Source organism: Dendrobates tinctorius, unplaced genomic scaffold (genome assembly GCF_039654945.1).
Source record: "Dendrobates tinctorius isolate UK_male_01 unplaced genomic scaffold, ASM3965494v1 ptg000224l, whole genome shotgun sequence".
Classification (NCBI taxonomy): Eukaryota; Metazoa; Chordata; class Amphibia; order Anura; family Dendrobatidae; genus Dendrobates; species Dendrobates tinctorius.
In genome coordinates, this window is record NW_027361891.1 from 8,190,154 (window position 1) to 8,213,077 (window position 22,924).

The window sequence follows — 22,924 nt, forward strand, 5'->3', positions numbered from 1 at the left end:
GGACGTAGAAAAACTGGTCAAGGCCATTAGAGCTACAATGGGCCTTAAAGAAGAAAAAACTCCCAAATCATTAGAGGATGTAATGTTTGGAGGACTGGAGGAAAAGCGAAAGCGTACCTTCCCTGTAAATGATAAAATAAAAGCGCTAATTGACAGGGAATGGAAAAAGACAGAGCGGTCAGGGGGCTTACCTTCCACATCAAAGAGGAGGTACCCCTTTGACCAGAAGGACTCAGAAACCTGGGAAAAAGTCCCAAAAATTGATGGGGCTGTAGCCAGATCCTCAAAAAAGGTATCCCTACCATTAGAAGATTCTGGCGTGTTGAAAGACCCGCTTGATAAGAAAGCAGATGGGTTTCTGAAGCACATCTGGGAAGCTTCAGCAGGGGGATTGAAGCCAGCAATAGCCGGTACCTGTACCGCTCGTGCCCTCATGGTCTGGCTGCAACAAATAGAGGACCAGATCAAGGATAGAGTTCCTAGAGACGAAATTCTAGCTAATCTAACATTGGTGCACGGAGCAGCGGCTTTCCTGGCCGATTCCTCTGCAGACTCCGCAAGATTGACAGCTAGAGCAGCAAGCCTGTCAAATGCGGCAAGACGAGCCCTGTGGCTTAAAGGGTGTCCCGGAGATTTACCCTCTAAGCACAAGTTATGTTCCATTCTATGCGATGGCCAATTCCTCTTCGGGAAAAAACTAGAAGAGATTTTGGAGCATGCGGGGGATAGGAAGAAAAGCTTTCCCCGATTTCCGGGAGAACCTAAGAAGCAGCCCTTTCGGAGGAGGAGATTTAACAGGGGTCGTCCCCCGGGAGATAGAAAAAGCTGGGACTTTAAAGAAAAAAGAGGATCGGGCTATATGTTTAAAGGGCCCTCCACTTCCTCCAAAAAATCTCCCCAATGACATTGGGCCGGAGGTAGGGGGAAGGCTTTCTCTCTTCCTTTCCGCCTGGGCAAATATCTCCCCCAGTACATGGGTCCTAAATATAATCAAGGACGGCTTAAAAATAAAATTCATCCGTCCGCCCAGGCATACCTTCATAATAACACCCAGAAGGAAAGCCCAAGAGCAACAGCTGGCCCTGGAGACGGAAGTCTTGGGACTAGTGAAAAAACAAGTCCTACAGGAAGTCCCAGCGCAAGAAGAAGGAAGGGGGTTCTACTCCCCCCTCTTCTTAATACAAAAACCAGACGGCTCTTGGAGAACCATTGTCAACCTGAGGAGACTCAATCAGTGGATAGACAATTGCTCCTTCAAAATGGAGTCAATCAACACGGCCACAAAGATCCTGTTCCAGCATTGCCTCATGGCAGTGATAGACTTAAAAGATGCCTACTATCACATCCCAATCCATCGGGAGTATCAGAGATATTTGAGAGTAGCGCTCTATATCCAGGGGCAGGTGAGACACTACCAATACGCAGCCCTTCCGTTTGGCCTGTCTACAGCCCCCAGGGTATTCACCAAAGTGATGGCCGAAGTAATGTCTTTTCTGCGATCCAGGGACATAGTGATCGTCCCATACTTAGACGACTTTCTGGTAATAGGGAGGTCGGAATCCCACTGCACACTTCAAGTGAAGGAAGTAATAGCAACTCTAGTAGGACTAGGATGGATAGTAAACATCCCCAAGTCAAGGATAACCCCAGTAAAAGAGCAATCCTTCCTAGGGTTGATATTGGACTCCGAGCAACAACGCTGCCTCCTACCAGAGAGGAAAGTGACCAAGATAAGAGGCCTAGCTCGCACAGCAATACAAAGGCCAAATATGACACTGAGGAACCCAATGTCCCTTTTAGGCTCACTGACATCATGTATACCCGCAGTAACATGGGCGCAGTACCACTTAAGGCAACTACAGTGGGAAGTCCTGTCAGCGCAGAAACAATTAAAAGGGCGTTTAGAAGGCAAACTATGTCTCCCAGTGGCTGTAAGAGATTCCCTGCTCTGGTGGACTGTAGAAAAGAATCTAACAGCTGGTGTCCCGTGGCAAAAACCAGTTGAGGACATCATTACGACAGACGCGAGTGCCACAGGGTGGGGAGCACACCTGAGATCCCATACAATACAGGGGACCTGGTCCTCACTAGAAAGCGATCAGAATTCAAATGTAAAAGAACTATGGGCAGTGGAAAAAGCCGTGAAACATTTCCTTCCCTTACTTCAGGGCCGCCACACCCGGGTCATGACGGACAATCAGGCAGTAGTAGCCTACATCAATCATCAGGGGGGAACGAGATCTCGGGGCCTCATGCAAATATCAGATCTACTCTTCCAGCTAGCAGAACAACATCTGTTATCCATCACAGCATTGCACATAAAAGGGGCAGAAAATATACAAGCAGACTTCCTGAGTCGCAGGCATCTAAGACAAGGGGAATGGTCCCTAAACTCCCGAGTCTTCCAACAAATAGTTCAGGCCTGGGGCAGACCAGAAATAGATCTGTTCGCTACCGCACACAACCGGAAGGTCAGGAAGTTCTGCTCGCTAAATCCAAGGGAAAACCCCTTCGCAGTAGATGCCCTACAAATACCCTGGAAGTTCATCCTGGCCTATGCATTTCCCCCGATAACAATGATCCCAGTAGTAGTCAGGAAAATCAGGGAGGATCGGGCAAGAATAATTCTTATAGCTCCTTTTTGGCCAAGAAGGCCTTGGTTCTCCCTTCTGAGGCTCATGTCAGTGACAGATCCATGGATACTACCAGAGATTCCAGACCTGCTTTCCCAGGGACCAGTGGTCCACTCTCAGGTGAAGGGCTTCCATCTAGCAGCCTGGAATTTGAGAGGGCGCTACTGAGTCGCCAGGGATTCTCTCCAGGGTTAGTCTCCACCCTGTTGAAAAGTAGGAAACCAATAACATCCCAAATCTACGGTAGAACGTGGAAAAAGTTCCTAGACTTCCTGGGGGGACCTTTAGGGGATGTAGCTCCATTGGGACCTATCCTAGAGTTCTTACAGTCGGGGCTGCAACTGGGGTTAGCCACTAACACACTCAAAGTTCAAGTCTCAGCTTTGGGGGCCCTATATAACTGCAATTTAGCAGCCAATAGGTGGGTGTCCCAGTTCATTAAGTCCTGTGGCAGGTCAAGGTCGGTCATTATCCCAAAGATACCACCCTGGGACCTGAACCTAGTTTTGGAGGCTTTAACCAAAGATCCCTTCGAACCACTACTAGAGCTGTCACCAAAGCTACTTACACTTAAAACGGTCTTACTGGTAGCCTTAACGTCAGCCCGAAGAGTCAGCGACCTACAAGCTCTGTCTATATGTCCTCCTTATACACAGATCTTGGATGACCGAGTGGTTCTAAGACCAGACCCGGCCTATCTCCCCAAGGTAGTCCAAAAGTTTCATAGGACTCAGGAGATCTCCTTGCCGTCGTTCTGTAACAATCCCAGAAACCCGGGGGAGCAAAAGTTCCATACATTAGATGTAAGAAGAGCCATAATACAATATATGTCAATAACTAGTCAGTGGAGGAAAGATCAGTCCCTTTTTGTAGCCTTTCAGGGTAGTAGAAAGGGGCACGGGGTAGCTAAAAGTACCATTGCCAGATGGATCAGGGAGGCCATTATGTTATCCTACTCCGCAAGTGGCGCTCCGGTTCCAGAAGGCATCAAGGCTCACTCCACCAGAGCCGTGGCTACCTCCTGGGCAGAGAAGGCTGAGGTATCGATTGAGCAAATTTGTAAAGCCGCTACTTGGTCCTCACCTTCCACCTTTTTTAAACACTACCGACTTGATCTGTCTTCCTCTACTGACCTAACCTTTGGTAGAAGGGTGCTGCAAGCGGTGGTCCCTCCCTAAGGTGTCTTATTCTACAAAAGTCTCTCATGTGTGCCGTCATGGGAGACGGGAAAACACCAAGGTTACTTACCGGTAGCCGGTTTTTCCGGAGCCCATGACGGCACCTGTATATTCCCCCCCTTTTTCACTCCTTTGGTGTGCACTTTAGTTTGGGTGTTTTTTAGTTAGATATAATGTGGTGATAGTTTTACCATGTGTACTAACCCGGGGGGCCTCTCATGCTCTGTAAACCAACTGAAGCGAGGGAGAGGTAACGCCCTTTTATCTTCAGTAGGGTTCCTGTCCTGACTGGGCGGATCCCCTCTCTCGTGTGCCGTCATGGGCTCCGGAAAAACCGGCTACCGGTAAGTAACCTTGGTGTTTTGTGGTGCAAGGATCATGATCGATCCCCTCTAGTGTTTTCCATTCCTGCCATATTGGAATTCCTTCAGTCAGGATTAAGGTCAGGCCTCTCGCTTAGCTTGCTCAAGGGCCAAATTTCAGCCTTGTCAGTGCTATTCCAACGCAAAATTGCCACAAAACTTCAGGTCAAGATGTTCATTCAGGGAGTTTCTCATGTCGCGCCTCCCTATAAGGGACCATTCGAATCATGGGACCTTAACTTGGTTCTCGGGGCCTACAGGAGGCTCCTTTCGAACCGTTGTAGGACGTACCACTACCTATTTTCTCTTGGAAAGTGGTCTTTCTAGTGGCAAGTACGTCAATCAGACGAGTTTCTGAATTGGCGGCCCTGTCCTGCCGTCATCATTTCCTTAATTTTTATCAGCACAAGGCAGTTCTCAGGACGTCCCTGTCCATCCTGCCCAAAGTTGTATCCTCTTTCCATGTCTATCTGGAAATTGTTTTGCCCTCCTCTTGTCCGGCACCAGTCCATCGCACTGAGACGGTACATCTCGCGGACGACTCCCTTCCGCAAGTCAGATGCCCTGTTCATACTTCCAGAGGGACATAGGAAGGGTCTAGCCGCTTGAAAAAAAAAAAAAAACATGCTAGCCAGGTGGATTTGCTTGGCTATTCAGGAATCCTACTGGGTCTGGGACACACCTGTCCCAGCAAGGATTAAGGCGCATTCTATCCGCTCAGTGGGCGCCTCTTAGGCCATTCGGCTCCAGGTGTCGGCAGAACAGGTCTTCAACGCTGCGACTTAGTCCAGCCTACATACCTTTACAAAACATTTCCAAATTCATTCTCAGGCCTGTCCGCAAGGCTGCGATTTGTTCCAGCCTGCATACCTTTACAATCATTGACTAATTTCATTCTCAGGCCTCTGCGGATGCAGCTCTTGGCAGGCGCACCCTGCAATTGGCAGTACTACAGTGTTTTCTCCGTGGTTCATGGGGTATTAGCAGATGTATGCTCCCCACCCAGGGACTGCTTTAGGACGTCCCATTGTCTCTGTGTCCCCCAATGAGGCGTAGGAGAAATGGGGATTTTTGTGTACTCACCGTAAAATCCTTTTCTCCGAGCCAATCATTGGGGGACACAGCACCCGCTCTGTTTGGCCTATTGGATCACTGTAGCATTATTAGGTTTTGACAGGGTTATGATTGTCATTCATTTAATGCTCCTACTGCTTTTTTCACCAAACTGGGGAATTCCCAGCCAGCGAGAGGTTGTATACTGCAGGGGAGGAGTTAACTTTTTCTGTGTTTACTTAGTGTCCTCCTAGTGGCAAGTAGCATAACATCCACTACACACTGTCTCTGTGTCCCCCAATGATTGGCTCGGAGAAAAGGATTTTACGGTGAGTACACAAAAATCCCTATTTCTTATCTTTCAGGTTACATCGGGGGCTTATCTACAGCATTACAGAATGCTGTAGATAAGCCCCTGATGGCTGTGGCCGCATCTTATAGGGCAAAAAATAGGTGACAGATTCCCTTAACTACTTTGTGTGACATGATCTCTCTGTTTTAAATCTCTGATTTTTTTTTTTTTTTTTTTTTTTTAGTAAGTTATAAGGGTTAAAAGTTGACCAGCGATTTTCTCATTTTCCAACAAAATTTACAAAGCCATTTTTTTAGGGACCACATCACATTTTAAGTGACTTTGAGGGGCCTATTTGACAGAAAATAACCAAACCAGCCTACTCAAAACTTCAAATGGTGCTTCTTTCCTACCATGCCGTGCCGTGTGCCAACACAGTAGTTTTCCACTACATATGGGGTATCGACCTGCTCAGGAGAAATTGCACAACAAATTTTGGGGTCCATTTTCTCCTGTTAAAAAAATGGGGTCTAATGTAAAATATATGTGGGGAAAAAAAAGTTAAATAGTTAAATGTTCATTTTTTTTTCTTCCATTAATTCCTGTGACGCTCCTGAAGGCTTAATAAACTTCTTGAATGTGATTTTGAGCACATTGAGGAGAACAGTTTTTAGAATAGTGACACTTTGGGGTACTTTCTATCATATAGACCCCCTGAAAGTCACTTAAATGTGATATGGCCCCTAACAAAAAATAGTTTTGTAAATTTTGTTGTAAAAATGAGGTCGCTGGTCAAGTTTTAACCTTTCTAACTGCCTAACCCCCAAAAAAATTGTTTTATACTGATGTAAAGTAGACATGTGGGAAATATTATTTACTATTTTGTGTGACATGACTCAGATTTAAGGGCATAAAAGTTTGTGAATTGTGAAAAAAAAATTTGAATTTTGTTGAAAGTTTCACAAACACAAGTCATATTGAACACATTAGAGAGAAATACGGACGAGTGAGAGGCGTAAAAACCACGCATTGCACATGGACAAATGATACTCTATGGGGTAGCGCCCATCAGCCGTATATTTCTTGCGTATATTTTATGGTCCATGCCAATCGCAGCAATCGCCCGTAGTACGCCAATGCAAGTCTATGGGTGCACAAAAAAAAACCACATTACATACGGACCGGATTTGTGACTTGCGAGAAATACGCACCCGGTGTCTGTTAGAAAAGCCGGCAATTGATTGCGCAATACAGTAAAATCACACTGACAGGTTTAAAAAAAAAAAGAAAGACTAGCTATATACACATAGAAAAAAAAAATATATATATATATACAGTACAGACCAAAAGTTTGGACATGCCTCATTCAAAGAGTACAGTATTTTCTGTTTTTTCACACTTTTTTGTTAATTATATAATTCCACATGTTAATTCATAGTTTGGATGCCTGCAGAGTGAATCTACAATTTTCATAGTCATGAAAATAAAGAAAACTCTTTGAATGAGAGGGCGTGTCCAAACTTCTGGTCTATACTGTGTGTGTATGTGTGTGTGTATGTATGTGTGTGTATATATATATATATATATATATATATATATAATACACACGTCATTGAGATATATATATACATATATATGTGTGTGTATGTGTATGTATATATATATATATATATATATATAATATATATATATATATATATATATTCAAACAATGTGAAAAACATATAGCCAGCTCACCATAAAGGAGTTCCTCCTGATGCAGTAATCGGTGTTCACCCTGTGCTTTGCACGGATCCAGGCAGGGAGTATGCCCCAACAAATAGAAATATGAGGAAATTGGGATCCAGCAAAAGGATGAAAGTTGACCAGATTTGTAAAAACTTCTTCTTTATTAATCCATTATGTCATAAAAAGTAAGAGGAACTCCAATCAATTAGTAGCATACCGGAATGCTACTAATTGATTGGAGTTCCTCTTACTTTTTATGACATAATGGATTAATAAAGAAGAAGTTTTTACAAATCTGGTGAACTTTCATCCTTTTGCTGGATCCCAATTTCTATATATATATATAATAATATATATATATATATATATATATATATATATATATATATATATATATATATATATATATATATACACACTCACTGGCCACTTTATTAGGTACACCATGCTAGTAACGGGTTGGACCCCCTTTTGCCTTCAGAACTGCCTCAATTCTTCGTGGCAGAGATTCAACAAGGTGCTGGAAGCATTCCTCAGAGATTTTGGACCATATTGACATGATGGCATCACACAGTTGGCGCAGATTTGTCGGCTGCACATCCCTGATGCGAATCTCCCGTTCCACCACATCCCAAAGATGCTCTATTGGATTGAGATCTGGTGACTGAGGAGGCCATTTGAGTACAGTGAACTCATTGTCATGTTCAAGAAACCAATCTGAGATGATTCGAGCTTTATGACATGGCGCATTATCCTGCTGAAAGTAGCCATCAGATGTTGGGTACATTGTGGTCATAAAGGGATGGACATGGTCAGCAACAATACTCAGGTAGGCTGTGGCGTTGCAACGATGCTCAATTGGTACCAAGGGGCCCAAAGAGTGCCAAGAAAAAATTCCCCACACCATGACACCACCACCACCAGCCTGAACCGTTGATACAAGGCAGGATGGATCCATGCTTTCATGTTGTTTACGCCAAATTCTGACCCTACCATCCGAATGTCGCAGCAGAAATCGAGACTCATCAGACCAGGCAACGTTTTTCCAATCTTCTACTGTCCAATTTCGATGAGCTTGTGCAAATTGTAGCCTCAGTTTCCTGTTCTTAGCTGAGAGGAGTGGTACCCGGTGTGGTCTTCTGCTGCTGTAGCCCATCTGCCTCAAAGTTCGACGCACTGTGCGTTCAGAGATGCTCTTCTGCCTACCTTGGTTGTAACGGGTGGCAATTTGAGTCACTGTTGCCTTTCTATCAGCTCGAACCAGTCTGCCCATTCTTCTCTGACCTCTGGCATCAACAAGGCATTTCCGGCCACAGAACTGCCGCTCACTGGATTTTTTTTCTTTTTCGGACCATTCTCTGTAAACCCTAGAGATGGTTGTGCGTGAAAATCCCAGTAGATCAGCAGTTTCTGAAATACTCAGACCAGCCCTTCTGGCACCAACAATCATGCCACATTCAAAGGCACTCAAATCACCTTTCTTCCCCATACTGATGCTCGGTTTGAACTGCAGGAGATTGTCTTGACCATGTCTACATGCCTAAATGCACTGAGTTGCCGCCATGTGATTGGCTGATTAGAAATTAAGTCTTAACACACAGTTGGACAGGTGTACCTAATAAAGTGGCCAGTGAGTGTGTGTGTATATATATATATATATATATATATATATATATATATATATATATATATATATATATATATATATATATATATATATATATATACTCGTGTATGAGCCGACCCATGTATGAGCCAACCCCCCTAATTTTGTCCCAAAAAACTAGGAAAACTTATTGACTCGCGTATAAGCCTAGGGTGGAAAATGCCTAAGCTACTGCCCTTATAATGCTGCACAGTGAGCGGCCCCTTACAATGATGCACAGTTATTAGTGGACCCTTATAATGCTGCTGCTGCCGCTGCCTCAATTAAAAAAAAAAAAAGCAAACTATATACTCACCTCGTCCTCGTGCTTATTCCATCTTCTCAGCGCTGTTCTTCCTGCTTTCAGCGGTCACGTGGTTCCACTCATTACATATGCACATATGTAATGAGCCCTCATTACATATGCGCATATGTGATGAGAGGCACCACTTGACAGCTGAAAGCAGGAAGAACAGCGCTGAGAAGATGGAATAAGCACAGGGGACTGCAAGAGACATGCTAGGAGAGGTGAGTATGATCTCCTACACCCCCCGCCCGGCCGACCCCCCGGTATATGACTCGCGTATAAGCCGAAAGGGGGACTTTCAGCCCCAAAAAATGGGCTGAATATCTCGGCTTATACGCGAGTATATACGGTGTGTGTGTGTGTGTGTATATATATATATATATATAATGTGTGTGTATGTATATATAATGTATATTTCATAGAGTTCTACATAGCAGAATAGCCGCAAAATCAATTGCAGGCATCTGTAAAATCATTCCCCAACCCGACGTGAAATGACACATGGTTTACATACAGTAAACCATTTAATTTCATGTATTTTTTTATATGTCCCTGACTAATATTTAAATTGGGGTTTGTGTGTAAAATTTGGGACGTCTAAGTGTTAAATTAAGGGGTTAATTCGTTGGGGAAAAATGCGTGGGCTCCCGCGGCAAAATCACAACCAGAGAGGTTAAACAGGTGAGTGAGGGCAGATTTTAATAGCCTTGAGATAGACCATTGTTTTTGGCCCCCCCGGCTACAAAAATCTATAAGATGCGCCTTTTCAGGCACTTATCCTCTCTATTCCCATTGCCCTGTAGCGGTGGCTAATGGGTTAATATTAATGGGTTAATGTCATCTTGCAATTGGAAGGTGACATTAAGCTGATTAATAATGGAGAGGTGTCAATTAGACACTTATCCATTATTATTCCTAGACTATTAAAGGGTTAAAAAACACACAAAAACAATGGTCCCTCTCAAGGCTATTAAAATCTGCCCTCACTCACCTGTTTTACCTCTCTGGTTGACAAATTACCGCGGGAGCCCGTGCAATTTTTTACAACGAATTAACCCCTGAAATTAACACCTACACCTCCCAAATTTTACACACAAAACCTCAACTAATTACTAGTGAAAGGCATATAAAAAAATCATGAAATAAAATGGTTTACTGTATGTAAACCATGTGTCATTTCATGTCTGGTTTGGGAATGATTTTACAGAAGCCGACATATATAATGTCTCTGTGACATGTGTATGTAGGTGTGTGTGTATATATATATATATATATATATATATATATATATATATATATATATATATATATATATATATATATTGCATTCTATGTGTCTATATCTATTCTTTCGTTGGTGTTTGAAAACCTGTCATAGGGCTCCATTATATGTCCATTTTGCAAGCCTGCGAGAAAATCTCGGCATACGGATTACATACGGATGCTTACATGCGAAAAATACGCGACCACGCCTTGATTACGGATGACATACGGATCACTATTTAGGGGACATTTCTCCATATTAAGCATGTAAAATATGGACCGTATTTCTCGTCTGTTAGTGTGACCCCAGCCTAATAGGTGATGAAAAAACAGTCTCAGAATCAGTGCCATCTGTTAGGGTATGTCCACACGTTGCGGATTCGTTTGCGGAATTCTCCCCGCGAAATCTGCTTATTTTGGCGGAGTCCGCACGTTTTATCTGCGGATTTATTGCGATTTTTGTGCGGATTGGGCATGTGTTTTTACACCTGCGGATTCCTATAATGGAATGGGTGTAAAAACACTGCGGAATCCACACAAAAAATTGACATGCTGCGGAAAATAAACCGCTGCGTTTCCGCGCAGACTTTTCTGCAGTATGTGCACAGTGGTTTTTATTTTCCATAGATTTACATTGTACTGTAAATCACTAGGAAATCTGCAGCGGCAAATTCACAATGTGTGCACATACCCTCAAAGGGTTTCTGAGCGATTACCTGGAATTGTAAAATTTGGCCTGCTCATGGAGGTGATAACAAGCTTGCGGGTGAAGGGGCTAAAAGCAGGATTTAGACGTATTCATTACATTCATTACAATGAGAAACTGAGTTCAATGGATTCTATTTGTGCTCCTTTGTATCAGTGTCCACCTTGTCGGAGATGCTCAAAATCGTGGTTGACTATGTTCTTGTGCCCCATTAAAAACACTTGACACTACCATTTTGAAAAGCGTTTGTCTCCTGATAATAAATATCCATCTAACACAAAACCTAGACAATGTATAGAAGGGTCTATCAAGCAGAAAACCAAAAAAGAAATCCTTAAAAAAAATAATTTTTATTTGTATTATTAAAATACCATTAAGTACCCAATAATAATCAGGTGAGTATCATGAGATAATAAATAAAAAATACAAAGAAATTTCTAAGGTAATAGTGTCTTACCCTTATTCATACTTCCTGACAGCGGAGGTTGGCACCCTAGGGATTTGACACTGCGAAGTTGTGATAGTCCTAATATCTGGCATATGGACTGATACAAATTACTGATTATGTTGTCATAGGGAATGATTTGTACTTTTTGCTTGTATTAATCCTACTGTGGACACGCTCTCCTTTATTCTGGCTATCTATAATGTATACAATTGATATTAAGGTATATACATTTTTTTTTTTATCATCTGGTTGAAGAGAAATCAAGAAAAGTATATTGCTTCATTGGGGGACACCGGAAATCATGAGTGTGTGCTGCTGGCACTATGCACAAAAAAATAGCTCCTCCTCAGCAGTGTACACCCCACCGAATGGCACTAGGTTAATCAGTTTAGTTTAGTATCAGTAGGAGGTGGACACAGGTCTTTTAGTAAACCTATATCTACCTCTGGTTTTCGTTGTTTTCTAGTATCATCTCTTTTTCAGATGGATTTTCTCTTTTACCTCTGGAGGGATACAGTGTGGACAGTCACAATGTACTCCCACGTAAAGACTATGAGTACGGTGTGAACTGCCACCCCGTATCTTCGTATGTCTATTTTTCAGGACCTCAACCTCTAACACATGAGTGTTTAAGTGATCCGAATTTTGGTCCTGACCCCCATCTCCTGCCCACTCGCCCACCAGAGCTTGTCGGTTTCAGGAGTTATGGACGTCCCTCATCCCCAAGAGGCTCGGAAGTCTATGGAAGGTCTCCTCTTCTGGATGGAGAGGTACATCTTTTTCTTTTCTCTATCAGGTTCCTGTCCAGAGGCGACGAGGAGAAGATTCAGTTAAAAAAAAGAAGATAACGAAGAAGATAATTGAAGATGGAAGGGAAGGAAGATGCGTTTTCTCCTTTGCCTCATTGGGGGACACAGACCATGGGTGTTATGCTGCTGCCACCAGGAGGCTGACACAAAGTAATGCAGAGAAAGTTAGCTCCTCCTCTGCAGTATACACCCTCATGCTGGCTCCCAGAGAACCAGTTCCTGCTTAGTGTCTGTAGGAGGCACACGGGTCTGGTCTTTGGACCAAAAACGCTTTATTTTATTTTTACCATTTTACATTTTTTAATTTACTTTTTCCTCTGATAAAGGGGTGACGGATCTTTTCAAGGCTCCGATCTCCCTGAACCATCAACAGGCGAGCACAGGGAGTGTCGTTTCCCTGTATCCTCTCCTGTGACATGCCATGCCTGGTCTGATTTTTAGGGGCAACGGGTCCCTTAAAAGGCACCGATCTCCCCACAACCTCATCGGATGAGCACATGAAGTGTCGCCTCCTCGTATCCTCTTCCGCAGCCAGGCCTAATGCCGGACATTCAGCCCTGTCCCATTCTATTGGATTTAACCCCTTGGATGTACAGCGGGCCCCCTTTTTGGCGTCCGAGCAGCCCCCACTGCACCACCACAGTTAAAGCGGATGATACAAGGAGGCGGACAGTCCCTCTCCACCTCCCTATTAAAGGGATGGTGGATTGAGAGATACCCCCTTACCCCTGCACCGTCCAAGACTAGCAGCAGCAGGAAGACCTGCAACACAGCTGGCTTACCTCCGCCCGACATCTTCTCTGGGTAAGTGCCGGGGCTGGAGGGCTCTTTTACAGGCAGTCTGGGGCGATGCTGGCATAAGGGGGCTCATCCTGCAGTGGGGGGCGCGACATCCGACCCCTTCTTGCATTGGCGTCGGCCGGCGCTGAAAAATTTAGCCCCCGGCTTCAGCCTAGAAAAAACTTTGACAGTGATCAATGAGTGGAACAAGCTGCCACGAGAAGTGGTGAGTTCTGCTTCAATGGAAGTCTTCAAACAGACTGGACAGACATCTGTCTGGGATGATTTAGCGAATCCTGCTTTGAGCAGGGGGTTGGACCAGATGGCCTAGGAGGTCCCTTCCAACTCTACGATTCTATGATTCTACATTAGGCCGCAGCCCGAAACCCCGCCCGCGCCATGACACGCGGTGGCTCCGCCCATTTTACTGGCACTTTTCGCACAGACTGAGAAGTGCCTCTGAGATTCTCAGCGGCCATCTTGCTCCCCCCACGACCACCTCACGAGATGGCATCCGGAAGTGGCTGCGGCATACGGCCTGGCTGCATTCTGCGCGGAGGACAGCGCTAATCCAACGCGGGCTCAAGGGACTCAAGATCCGGGTAAGGAGGCGCTGCTCCCCCCGCACAGCTCCCCCTCCCCGCAGTACCTCCGGCAGACAAATGAAGTGAGGGCAAAAGAAAAAATAGAAACTGTACACTTTTGCCCCAGTGACAGCATCTCTTTAGCTGGTTTTCTTTACACAGAGATCTCTGTGTGACTGCAGGGGTGCTGCCATGTAAACTGTCGCAGCACCAGTCTAGTTAATAAGCCTTTACAAACTGCAGTCACATAAAATACCGTTCTGTCTGCTGTGGTTAGAGTACTCACTGGTCTTAAAAGCACATTACCAGTCTAGAGTCGCCAATTACAGTCTTCTCACTCTGCAGTCCACCTGGCACTTCTCGCCCACTGCGAGAGCGTCTTTGTTGATTCACGACGGGCAAGCGGTTCCGGAGGCACGCAAGTCCCACAAGCCATCATACTATAGCGTACAGCATTTCTTTACCCGAAGAGAAAAATGACTCTCCTCAGGGGCACAGCACCTAGGTAAGTGCTGCACTGACTCATTACCCACAGGCTTCCCCTTTTTAGCCAAAGTGCTCTGCTGCACAACTTTTCAGAGCTACACTGCCTTTCAGCTGCACTAGTGTATACCCCTAGCATTCCCTGCAGTGTACAAACTACTCCGCTCCGTGACACCTGTGATCCTAAATGCGGCTTGTGACCCCTAATACGCTCAGAAGCCCTCCACTGTCACCAAGTCTGGTGTCACCTTAAGTGGGCTTCATCACTGTTGCAATTCATGGCCTCTCTGGCCAAAGCGATTGAATCCCTCTGTAGATCGGGCAGCTCCCATGACTGAGGTAGGTGCATCCTCTCCTACAAGGGAGTCATCGACTAGCAGGGGCCGCAAGCATTCTACAAACGTGCAGGCGCCTAGAAAACGGATCCGTAGTACGCCTACTGAGCTATTATGTGCCTTGGCATCCGCGAGCACCGCTTCTCGCTCTCTGACTATTTGGCTTAAGGCTGACATATCTTCTGTAAAGTCCCTTACCAACTTGCCTTTCCAGGGTGCCTGTTTATTTGGCTCCAAGCTGGACCAAATTATTAAGGATACGCCCGGAGGGTCAAACGCTCTCATTCCTCAGGCCAAACCTCACCGTCGTCGTGTGAAGTGTAATTTTCGGCCCTTTCGCCATTTCTCTTTGGAGGATTTCTCCCGCCAAGAGGCCACAGGCCTGCCAGGATAGGAAAAGGGCTTCATTTAACCCCTATCTGATATCAGGCATAATAGTACGCCGATGTCAGACATCCTCCGCATTTTTCCTGCACATGTTAGCTGTTTTGAACAGCTGACGTGTGCTTCAAACAACCGCAGTTGGAATCGCGATCCAACCGTGGCTGTTAACTAACTAGTTACATGCTTCCTAAAAGCGTGAAGGAAATCCCGCCCATTGATGACCCCCCATCACGTGATCGCGGGTCACCGATGGGTTTGCTGCAGAACCAGAGGTCTTCAGCAAACCTCTATGGTTGTCATTGGCGGTTTGCCATGTGCGTCGCCCGGTGGTCAGCACTCATAGCAAGTTAGCAATTCTTCTACATAGAGGTGATCGGGTTATGGCAGCTTCTAGTCTCCCATGGAGACTTTTGAAGCATGCCAAAAGTAAAAAAATAAATAAATAATACTTTTTACATTTTAAAAATTTAAATATTTTTAAAAATATAAAAAAAAATATATCATAGTTTAAATATCTTTCCCCCCTTTCGCCCCATTCAAATAAAACAATAAAAAAATGAAACATACACATTTGGTATCGCCGCGTTCAGAATCGTCCGATCAATATAAAAAAAATAATTAACCCGATCGCTAAACGGCGTAACAAGAAAAGTCAAAACGGCAGAGTTGTGTTTTTTGGTTGCCGCATTACATTTAAATGTAATAAAGGGCGATCAAAATATCGTATTTCCACCAAAATGGTATCATTAAAAATGTCAGCTCAGCGAGAAAAAAATAAACCCTCACCCAACCCGAGATCATGAAAAATGGAGACGCTATGGGTATCGGAAAATGACGGGTTTTTTTTTTTTTTTTTTTTTACAAACTGGATTTTTTTTTCACCACTTAGATAAAAAAGTGCGCTTTCCATCGTTTTTCAGAAGGATTTATCCTCCCGTTGTTAGGTCAGAACTTTTCTTCAGGGGTTATCACGCCACGCCCTCGTACCGGAAACCCTGGGACCTCAATTTAGTCATGGAGGCCCTTAGAAGTTCTCCCTTTTAAACCACTTTGGAATGTCTCGCTGTCTGTTTAGTCTTGGAAGCTCGTGTTTCTTGTGGCCATCACCTTCATTAGACACATCTCGGAGTGGGTGGCTCTTTCCTGTCACTTTCCTGGTAGACAAGGTGGTTTTGCTGCCTCTACCTTCTTTACTTCCCAAGGTGGTATCCGCCTTTCACCTAAATAAGGATATTGTCCTCCCTTCCTTTTGCCTGGGTCCGACTTATCCTCTGGGGCGTTCGATGAACAGGTTAGACCTGGTCAGGGAGGTGTGGGTCTATCTGGCTAGAACCACCCCTTTTAGGAGGACAGACTCGCTCTTTGAAATTCCTGAGGGTGTGCATAGAGGCCTTCTGGCTTCCAAGGCTATGATTGCTCGCTAGATGCAGACGGCAATTTTGGAGGAATACCGGGTCAAGAACAGAGTGCCTTCTCCTGGGTTTAAGGCACAGTCTACCCGGGCAGTGAGTGGGTGCCTCCTGGGTGGTACACCATAGGGCATCCACCCTGCAACTCTGCAAAGCAGCAACCTGGTCCTCCAACCACACGTTCACCAAATTTTACAGGGTCCAGACCTACGCTTCAGTGGACACCAGTCTAGGTAAAAGGATCTTTCAGGCGGCAGTGGTGAGTTCTCCAACCTGAATGGTGTTTCTGCTTTTCCCTCCCCAGGGACTGCTTTGGGACATCCAATGGTTTCCTGTGTCCCCCCAATGAAGCGATAGAGAAAACAGGATTTTTGGTTACTCATCATAAAATCTGTTTTTCGTAGCCTTCATTGGGGGACACCACACCCTCCCAGCTCTGTTTAGTATATGTTATTAAAGTTTGAGTTTGTGTGTTTTACTCTCTGTTACATGTTGCTTCTCCTACAGCTTTCTCACTTACTGATTAACCGATTGCCAGTCAGTGGGGTGTACACCGCTGAGGAGGAGCTAATTTTTTTGTGCATAGTATCAGCCTCCTAGTGGCAGCAACATATACCCATATACCCCAGGGACTGCTTTGGGACATCCAATGGTTTCCTGTGTCCCCCCAATGAAGCGATAGAGAAAACAGGATTTTTGGTTACTCATCATAAAATCTGTTTTTCGTAGCCTTCATTGGGGGACACCACACCCTCCCAGCTCTGTTTAGTATATGTTATTAAAGTTTGAGTTTGTGTGTTCTACTCTCTGTTACATGTTGCTTCTCCTACACCTTTCTCACTTACTGATTAACCGATTGCCAGTCGGTGGGGTGTACACTGCTGAGGAGGAGCTAATTTTTTTGTGCATAGTATCAGCCTCCTAGTGGCAGCAACATATACCCATGATTTCCTGTGTCCCCCAATGAAGGCTCCAAAAGCAGATTTTACAATGAGTAACCAAAAATCCTGTTATCTAGACTACCTTAAAATATTTAAGATATATCACATAAATCCAATCACTGATCTTAGAGTATTGAATATTATATAAGATTTTCTGTATGGAACTCTATACATAAGAGACTCACTGATGTAACTAAGCCAGGCATTATCTACAATTGTAAGCACCTTATTTGGGTGTTGGTGGTGACTTGTTTAGGGAGGACCAGTGAGAGTTGGTTAGGGACAGCCATTGCTGAGCGGGGGCACTGTGTCGAATCCCTAGGGTGCCAACCTCTGCTGTCAGGATAGGTGACTAAGGGTAAGACACTATTTATTACCTTAGAAATTTCTTTGTATTTTTCATTTATCACATGATACTCACCTGACTTTATACTTCTGTATGACCCTCGGATGTCCTGATTATTATTATTATTATTATTATTATTATTATTATTATTATTATTATTATGTCCTTTATGGTATTTTAAGAAGACAAATAAGTCATTTTATATAAGGGTTTCTTTTTTGGTTTTCTAATAATTGGCCATATGCAAGGAAACTGTAGGAGAGATCAACGCAAAATAGCGTCTTCTCATACAAATATAGTGAGCTTTACCCTCAGACTAAACTCACCTGTTTAATCCGTAAAAACAGCATAAAATGCAGTATCGGCTGCAGCAGATCCATGGGTCAGCCAGTGACCATCAGACATCTGTAGGTTAGAAGGAGTTTGGGGATAGTCTCCGCGCGCCTGACAGGATTTAAAACATGTATCCCAGTGTAGTAAAATAAGATGATGGTTTATTTCGACAACGTTTCGAGTACAAAGTTTCTACTGCTTCAGGAAAAACCACGTATCATGTGTTACATGTTATTTTTTTCCTGAAGAAGTAACATTGTACTTCAAAACACGTCAAAATAAACCATCATCTTATTTTACTACACTGGCATCCATGTCTTACATCCGGTCGGCAGCGCGGAGACTATTCACAAACTCCTTCTAACCTATAATAATTGGCCGTGTCAGAGGCTCATTTTTTAATCCTGTTTTTTAGGGAATTGGGCAACATCATGTCACTGCTGGGCGCAGTATGTATTTTGTGTAACTATGTTTATTTTCTACAGGAGGCACATGAAGCATTCAATGAGTGGTTCAAGCATATGAATTCTCCACCTCAGAAACCAGGACTAGCTGAACATGCTTCCTTCACAGAGAAAGTGGCTTATGAGCACAAGGAAAAGAAGTATGAGGCAAGTATTTTTAGGTGAAATGTGTCATGTAGGGGAGACACAGGATGGACAAGGTAAATGCATATTCACAGTACAGATTGAACATCCTTATAATCAGTCATATTAGCAATAATCTAGACCTTTTATGTATTTTTTTCTAGATGGAGTATAGTACTTGGAAGAATCATCTGGATGTGTTAACACTGGATGTTAAAGAAAAAATTTACAATGTTTTGCTGTTTATCGATGGAGGCTGGATGGTGGATGTAAGAGATGTGAGTCAGCTATCTTGAACACAATATGAGCATATCTAATATTTAGGAATAAACCGCATATGAAAATTAGTTGTTGGGAAAACTGATCTGAGTAATAGGATAGCTTTGTGATCCTGGGAGATGTCTGGTGGGATGGGGTATTTGCTCCTGATTGTCATTGTATTTGCCTCTGCAGCATCAGAGGGTCATTGAATCTTTGCAGATCTATATCAGAGAGCTTGATAGCACTATTAAGAAGTAAATTGCAAATAAATATATATACTGTGTATATATATAATTTTTTTTTTTTTTACAAGCATATTGCAATTTTACCCACTTATTAGAAAAACCCTGTAATAGGTTTGAATAACCCCGCCAGAAATGTGACCTAGGTAACCCTGGAAAAGTCTGATAAATGATCAGTGCTTTGACCACAGGATTGGGGATCTAAAGAAGAGAGTTATGTGAAAAAATGTTTGCCCCCTTCCTGATTTCCTTTTCGTTTGCATGTTTGTCACATTTAAATGTTTCAGATCAACAAACAAATTTAAATATTAGACAAAGAAAACACAAGTAAACACAGAGTGCAATTTTTTTAAAAAAAGGTCTTTATTAAGGGTAAAAGAAATACTGTGTTGGAAAATGAACCCCCCATAAAACATAAATTAACTGTGGTATATCACATCTTTTGGAAGCGGAGTTCAAATTCCCTAGCCACACCCAGGCCTGATTACTGCCACACATGTTCTCAATCAAGAAATCATCTAACTAAGACCTGCCTGACAAAGTGAAGTAGACCAAAAGATTCTCAAAAGTTAGACATCATGCTGTGATCCAAAGAAATTCTGGAACAAATGAGAAACAAAGTAATTGAGATCTGTCAGTCTGGAAAAGGTTGTAAAGTCCTTTCTAAAGCTTTGGAATGCCAATGAATCACAGTGAAAGCCATTATCCACAAATCACAGAAACATGATCTGAAGCATTTAAGTATGACAAACATGCTAAAGAATATTAAATCAGGAAGGAGGCTAACACTTTTTCACACAACTGTATAGTGTATCAACGTATACAGATACTTATTACACAACAGGGAGTATAAGCATTGATTTTAAAAATATCTGCCTGATTGCGTGTAATAAAATGTTATAATCCAACCTAGGATGCAGAAGATGATCCTGAGCGTAAACACCAGATGGATCTGCTACGGAGTCTTTGTTTGCCCATGATGTGTTTCTTGCTGCACACAGTGCTGCATAATACTGAACAATACCAAGAATGCCTCCGCCTGGCTGATGTAATCTCATCTGAAACTCAGAAGCTGTATAAGGTGAGTTGTCCATCATTAACTATGTGTTAATATGTGCAGAACTTCTAGAGTATGACACCTACAGATCTAGTTAGACACTTTTTCATATTTAAGTCTGAACACATTATTTTGGAATTTATTTGCACCATTCTGTAGTCAAGATTATTTATATGGGTGTTTATATATCTTTTCTATTTGTCTACAGGTGTTCTCCAAGCCAGAACTTAAGAAACTCCTGCAGAAACTAAGGGAATCATCTTTAATGTTGTTGGACTTACAGCTTGATCCTTTGGGTTATGAAAATCAACCCTAAACATACTAGATAAACTTATCTGGTCTCGTAAACCTTTATATATTTTTTTATTAAGTAATAATAAAGATAATTTGTGCTTGTATTTGGTAGCACTGTTTGTTACTACATACAGATTTCTCAAAAGTTGTACTCTACCGGTATGTACCTAAAGAGAAACTGGCAGCATGTACCAGATATTGCTATATGTTTTCAACCATACAGTTGTGGCCAAAAGTATTGACACCCCTGCAATTTTGTCAGATAATACTCAGTTTCTTCCAGAAAATGATTGCAAACACTTAATTCTTTGGTATTATTATCTTCATTTAATTTGTCTTAAATGAAAAAACACAAAAAAGAATGAAGCAAAAAGCAAAACATTGATCATTTCACACAAAACTCCAAAAATGGGCCAGACAAAAGTATTGGCACCCTCAGTCTAATACTTGGTTGCACAACCTTTAGCCAAAATAACTGCGACCAACCGCTTCCGGTAACCATCAATGAGTTTATTACACTGCTCTGCTGGAATTTTAAACCATTCTTCTTTGGCAAACTGCTCCAGGTCCCTGATATTAGAAGGGTGCCTTCTCCAAACTGCCATTTTTAGATCTCTCCACAGGTGTTCTATGGGATTCAGGTCTGGACTCATTGCTGGCCACCTAGAAGTCTCCAGTGCTTTCTCTCAAACCATTTTCTAGTGCTTTTTGAAGTGTGTTTTGGGTCATTGTCCTGCTGGAAGACCCATGACCTCTGAGGGAGATCCAGCTTTCTCACACTGGGCCCTACATTATGCTGCAAAATTTGTTGGTAGTCTTCAGACTTCATAATGCCATGCACACGGTCAAGCAGTCCAGTGCCAGAGGCAGCAAAGCAACCCCAAAACATCAGGGAACCTCCGCCATGTTTGACTGTAGGGACCGTGTTTTTTTCTCCTGTAAACTCTATGTTGATGCCTTTGCCCAAAAAGCTCTACTTTTGTCTCATCTGACCAGAGAACGTTCTTCCAAAACGTTTTAGGCTTTTTCAGGTAAGTTTTGGCAAATTCCAGCCTGGCTTTTTTATGTCTCGGGGTAGGAAGTGGGGTCTTCCTGGGTCTCCTACCATACAGTCCCTTTTCATTCAGACGCCGACGGATAGTACGGGTTGACACTGTTGTACCCTCGGACTGCAGGGCAGCTTGAACTTGTCTGGATGTTAGTCGAGGTTCTTTATCCAACATCCGCACAATCTTGCGTTGAAATCTCTTGTCAATTTTTCTTTTCCGTCCACATCTAGGGAGGTTAGCCACAGTGCCATGGGCTTTAAACTTCTTGATGACACTGCGCACAGTAGACACAGGAACATTCTGGTCTTTGGAGATGGACTTGTAGCCTTGAGATTGCTCATGCTTCCTCACAATTTGGTTTCTCAAGTCCTCAGACAGTTCTTTGGTCTTTTTTCGTTTCTCCATGCTCAATGTGGTACACACAAGGACACAGGACAGAGGTTGAGTCAACTTTGATCCATGTCAACTGGCTGCAAGTGTGATTTAGTTATTACCAACACCTGTTAGGTGCCACAGGTAAGTTACAGGTGCTGTTAATTACACAAATTAGAGAAGCATCACATGATTTTTCGAACAGTGCCAATACTTTTGTCCACCCTCTTTTTTATGTTTGGTGTGGAATTATATCCAATTTGGCTTTAGGACAATTCTTTTTGTGTTTTTTCATTTAAGACAAATTAAATGAAGATAATACCAAAGAATTTGTGTTTGCAATCATTTTCAGGAAGAAACTGAGTATTATTTGACAAAATTGCAGGGGTGTGAATACTTTTGGCCACAACTGTATATGTTAGTTTCTGAAATTAAAATACTTTTTAATGGCTGACCAAGGGCCGAGCCACATGGGAGACTAGTGGGACAGGTGGGTCCCCAGTGGCTTCTCCCAGCCAGTTTCCTGCAAGCAGCGAGAGACCTGTCACTCTAGAATTTGTCCCAATGAACCTGCCTGTCCAACTAATCTCCTGTGTGGCTCAGTACCCAGTCAGCTAACTGACTTAATGACCAGAGTTTTGTTGTTTTTTTTTTTTTTCCGTTTTTCGCTCCCCTTTTTCCCAGAGCCATAAGTTTTTTATTTTTCCGCCAATATGGCCATGTGAGGGCTTATTTTTTGCAGAACAAGTTGTACTTTTGAACGACACCATTGGTTTTACCATGTCGTGTAACAGAAAACGGGAAAAAAAATTCCAAGTGCGGTAAAATTGCAAAAAAAGTGCAATCCCACACTTGTTTTTTGTTTGGCTTTTTTGCTAGGTTCACTAAATGCTAAAACTCACCTGCCATTATGATTCCCCAGGTCTTTTTTATCTAAGTGGTGAAAAAAATTCCAAAGTTTCTTTAACCCCTTCACACTACCAAGGGTGGTTTGCACGTTAACTCCCAGGCCAATTTTTACAATTCTGACCACTGTCCCTTTA

At 43.2% G+C, this 22,924-nt stretch overlaps 1 protein-coding gene across 1 annotated transcript in view; it reads left to right on the forward strand.

Annotated features, from left to right (window-relative positions):
* NUP107 (nucleoporin 107) overlaps nucleotides 1-20,564 on the forward strand; it is a 201,114-nt gene extending 180,550 nt beyond the window's left edge. Inside the window, exons 25-28 of the mRNA XM_073555490.1 lie at nucleotides 18,505-18,630; nucleotides 18,771-18,884; nucleotides 20,023-20,190; nucleotides 20,375-20,564. Coding sequence (XP_073411591.1) covers nucleotides 18,505-18,630; nucleotides 18,771-18,884; nucleotides 20,023-20,190; nucleotides 20,375-20,482 — 516 coding nt within the window. The 3' untranslated portion in view covers nucleotides 20,483-20,564. The remainder of the gene's footprint in view (nucleotides 1-18,504; nucleotides 18,631-18,770; nucleotides 18,885-20,022; nucleotides 20,191-20,374) is intronic.
* The last annotated feature ends 2,360 nt before the right edge of the window (nucleotides 20,565-22,924 follow it).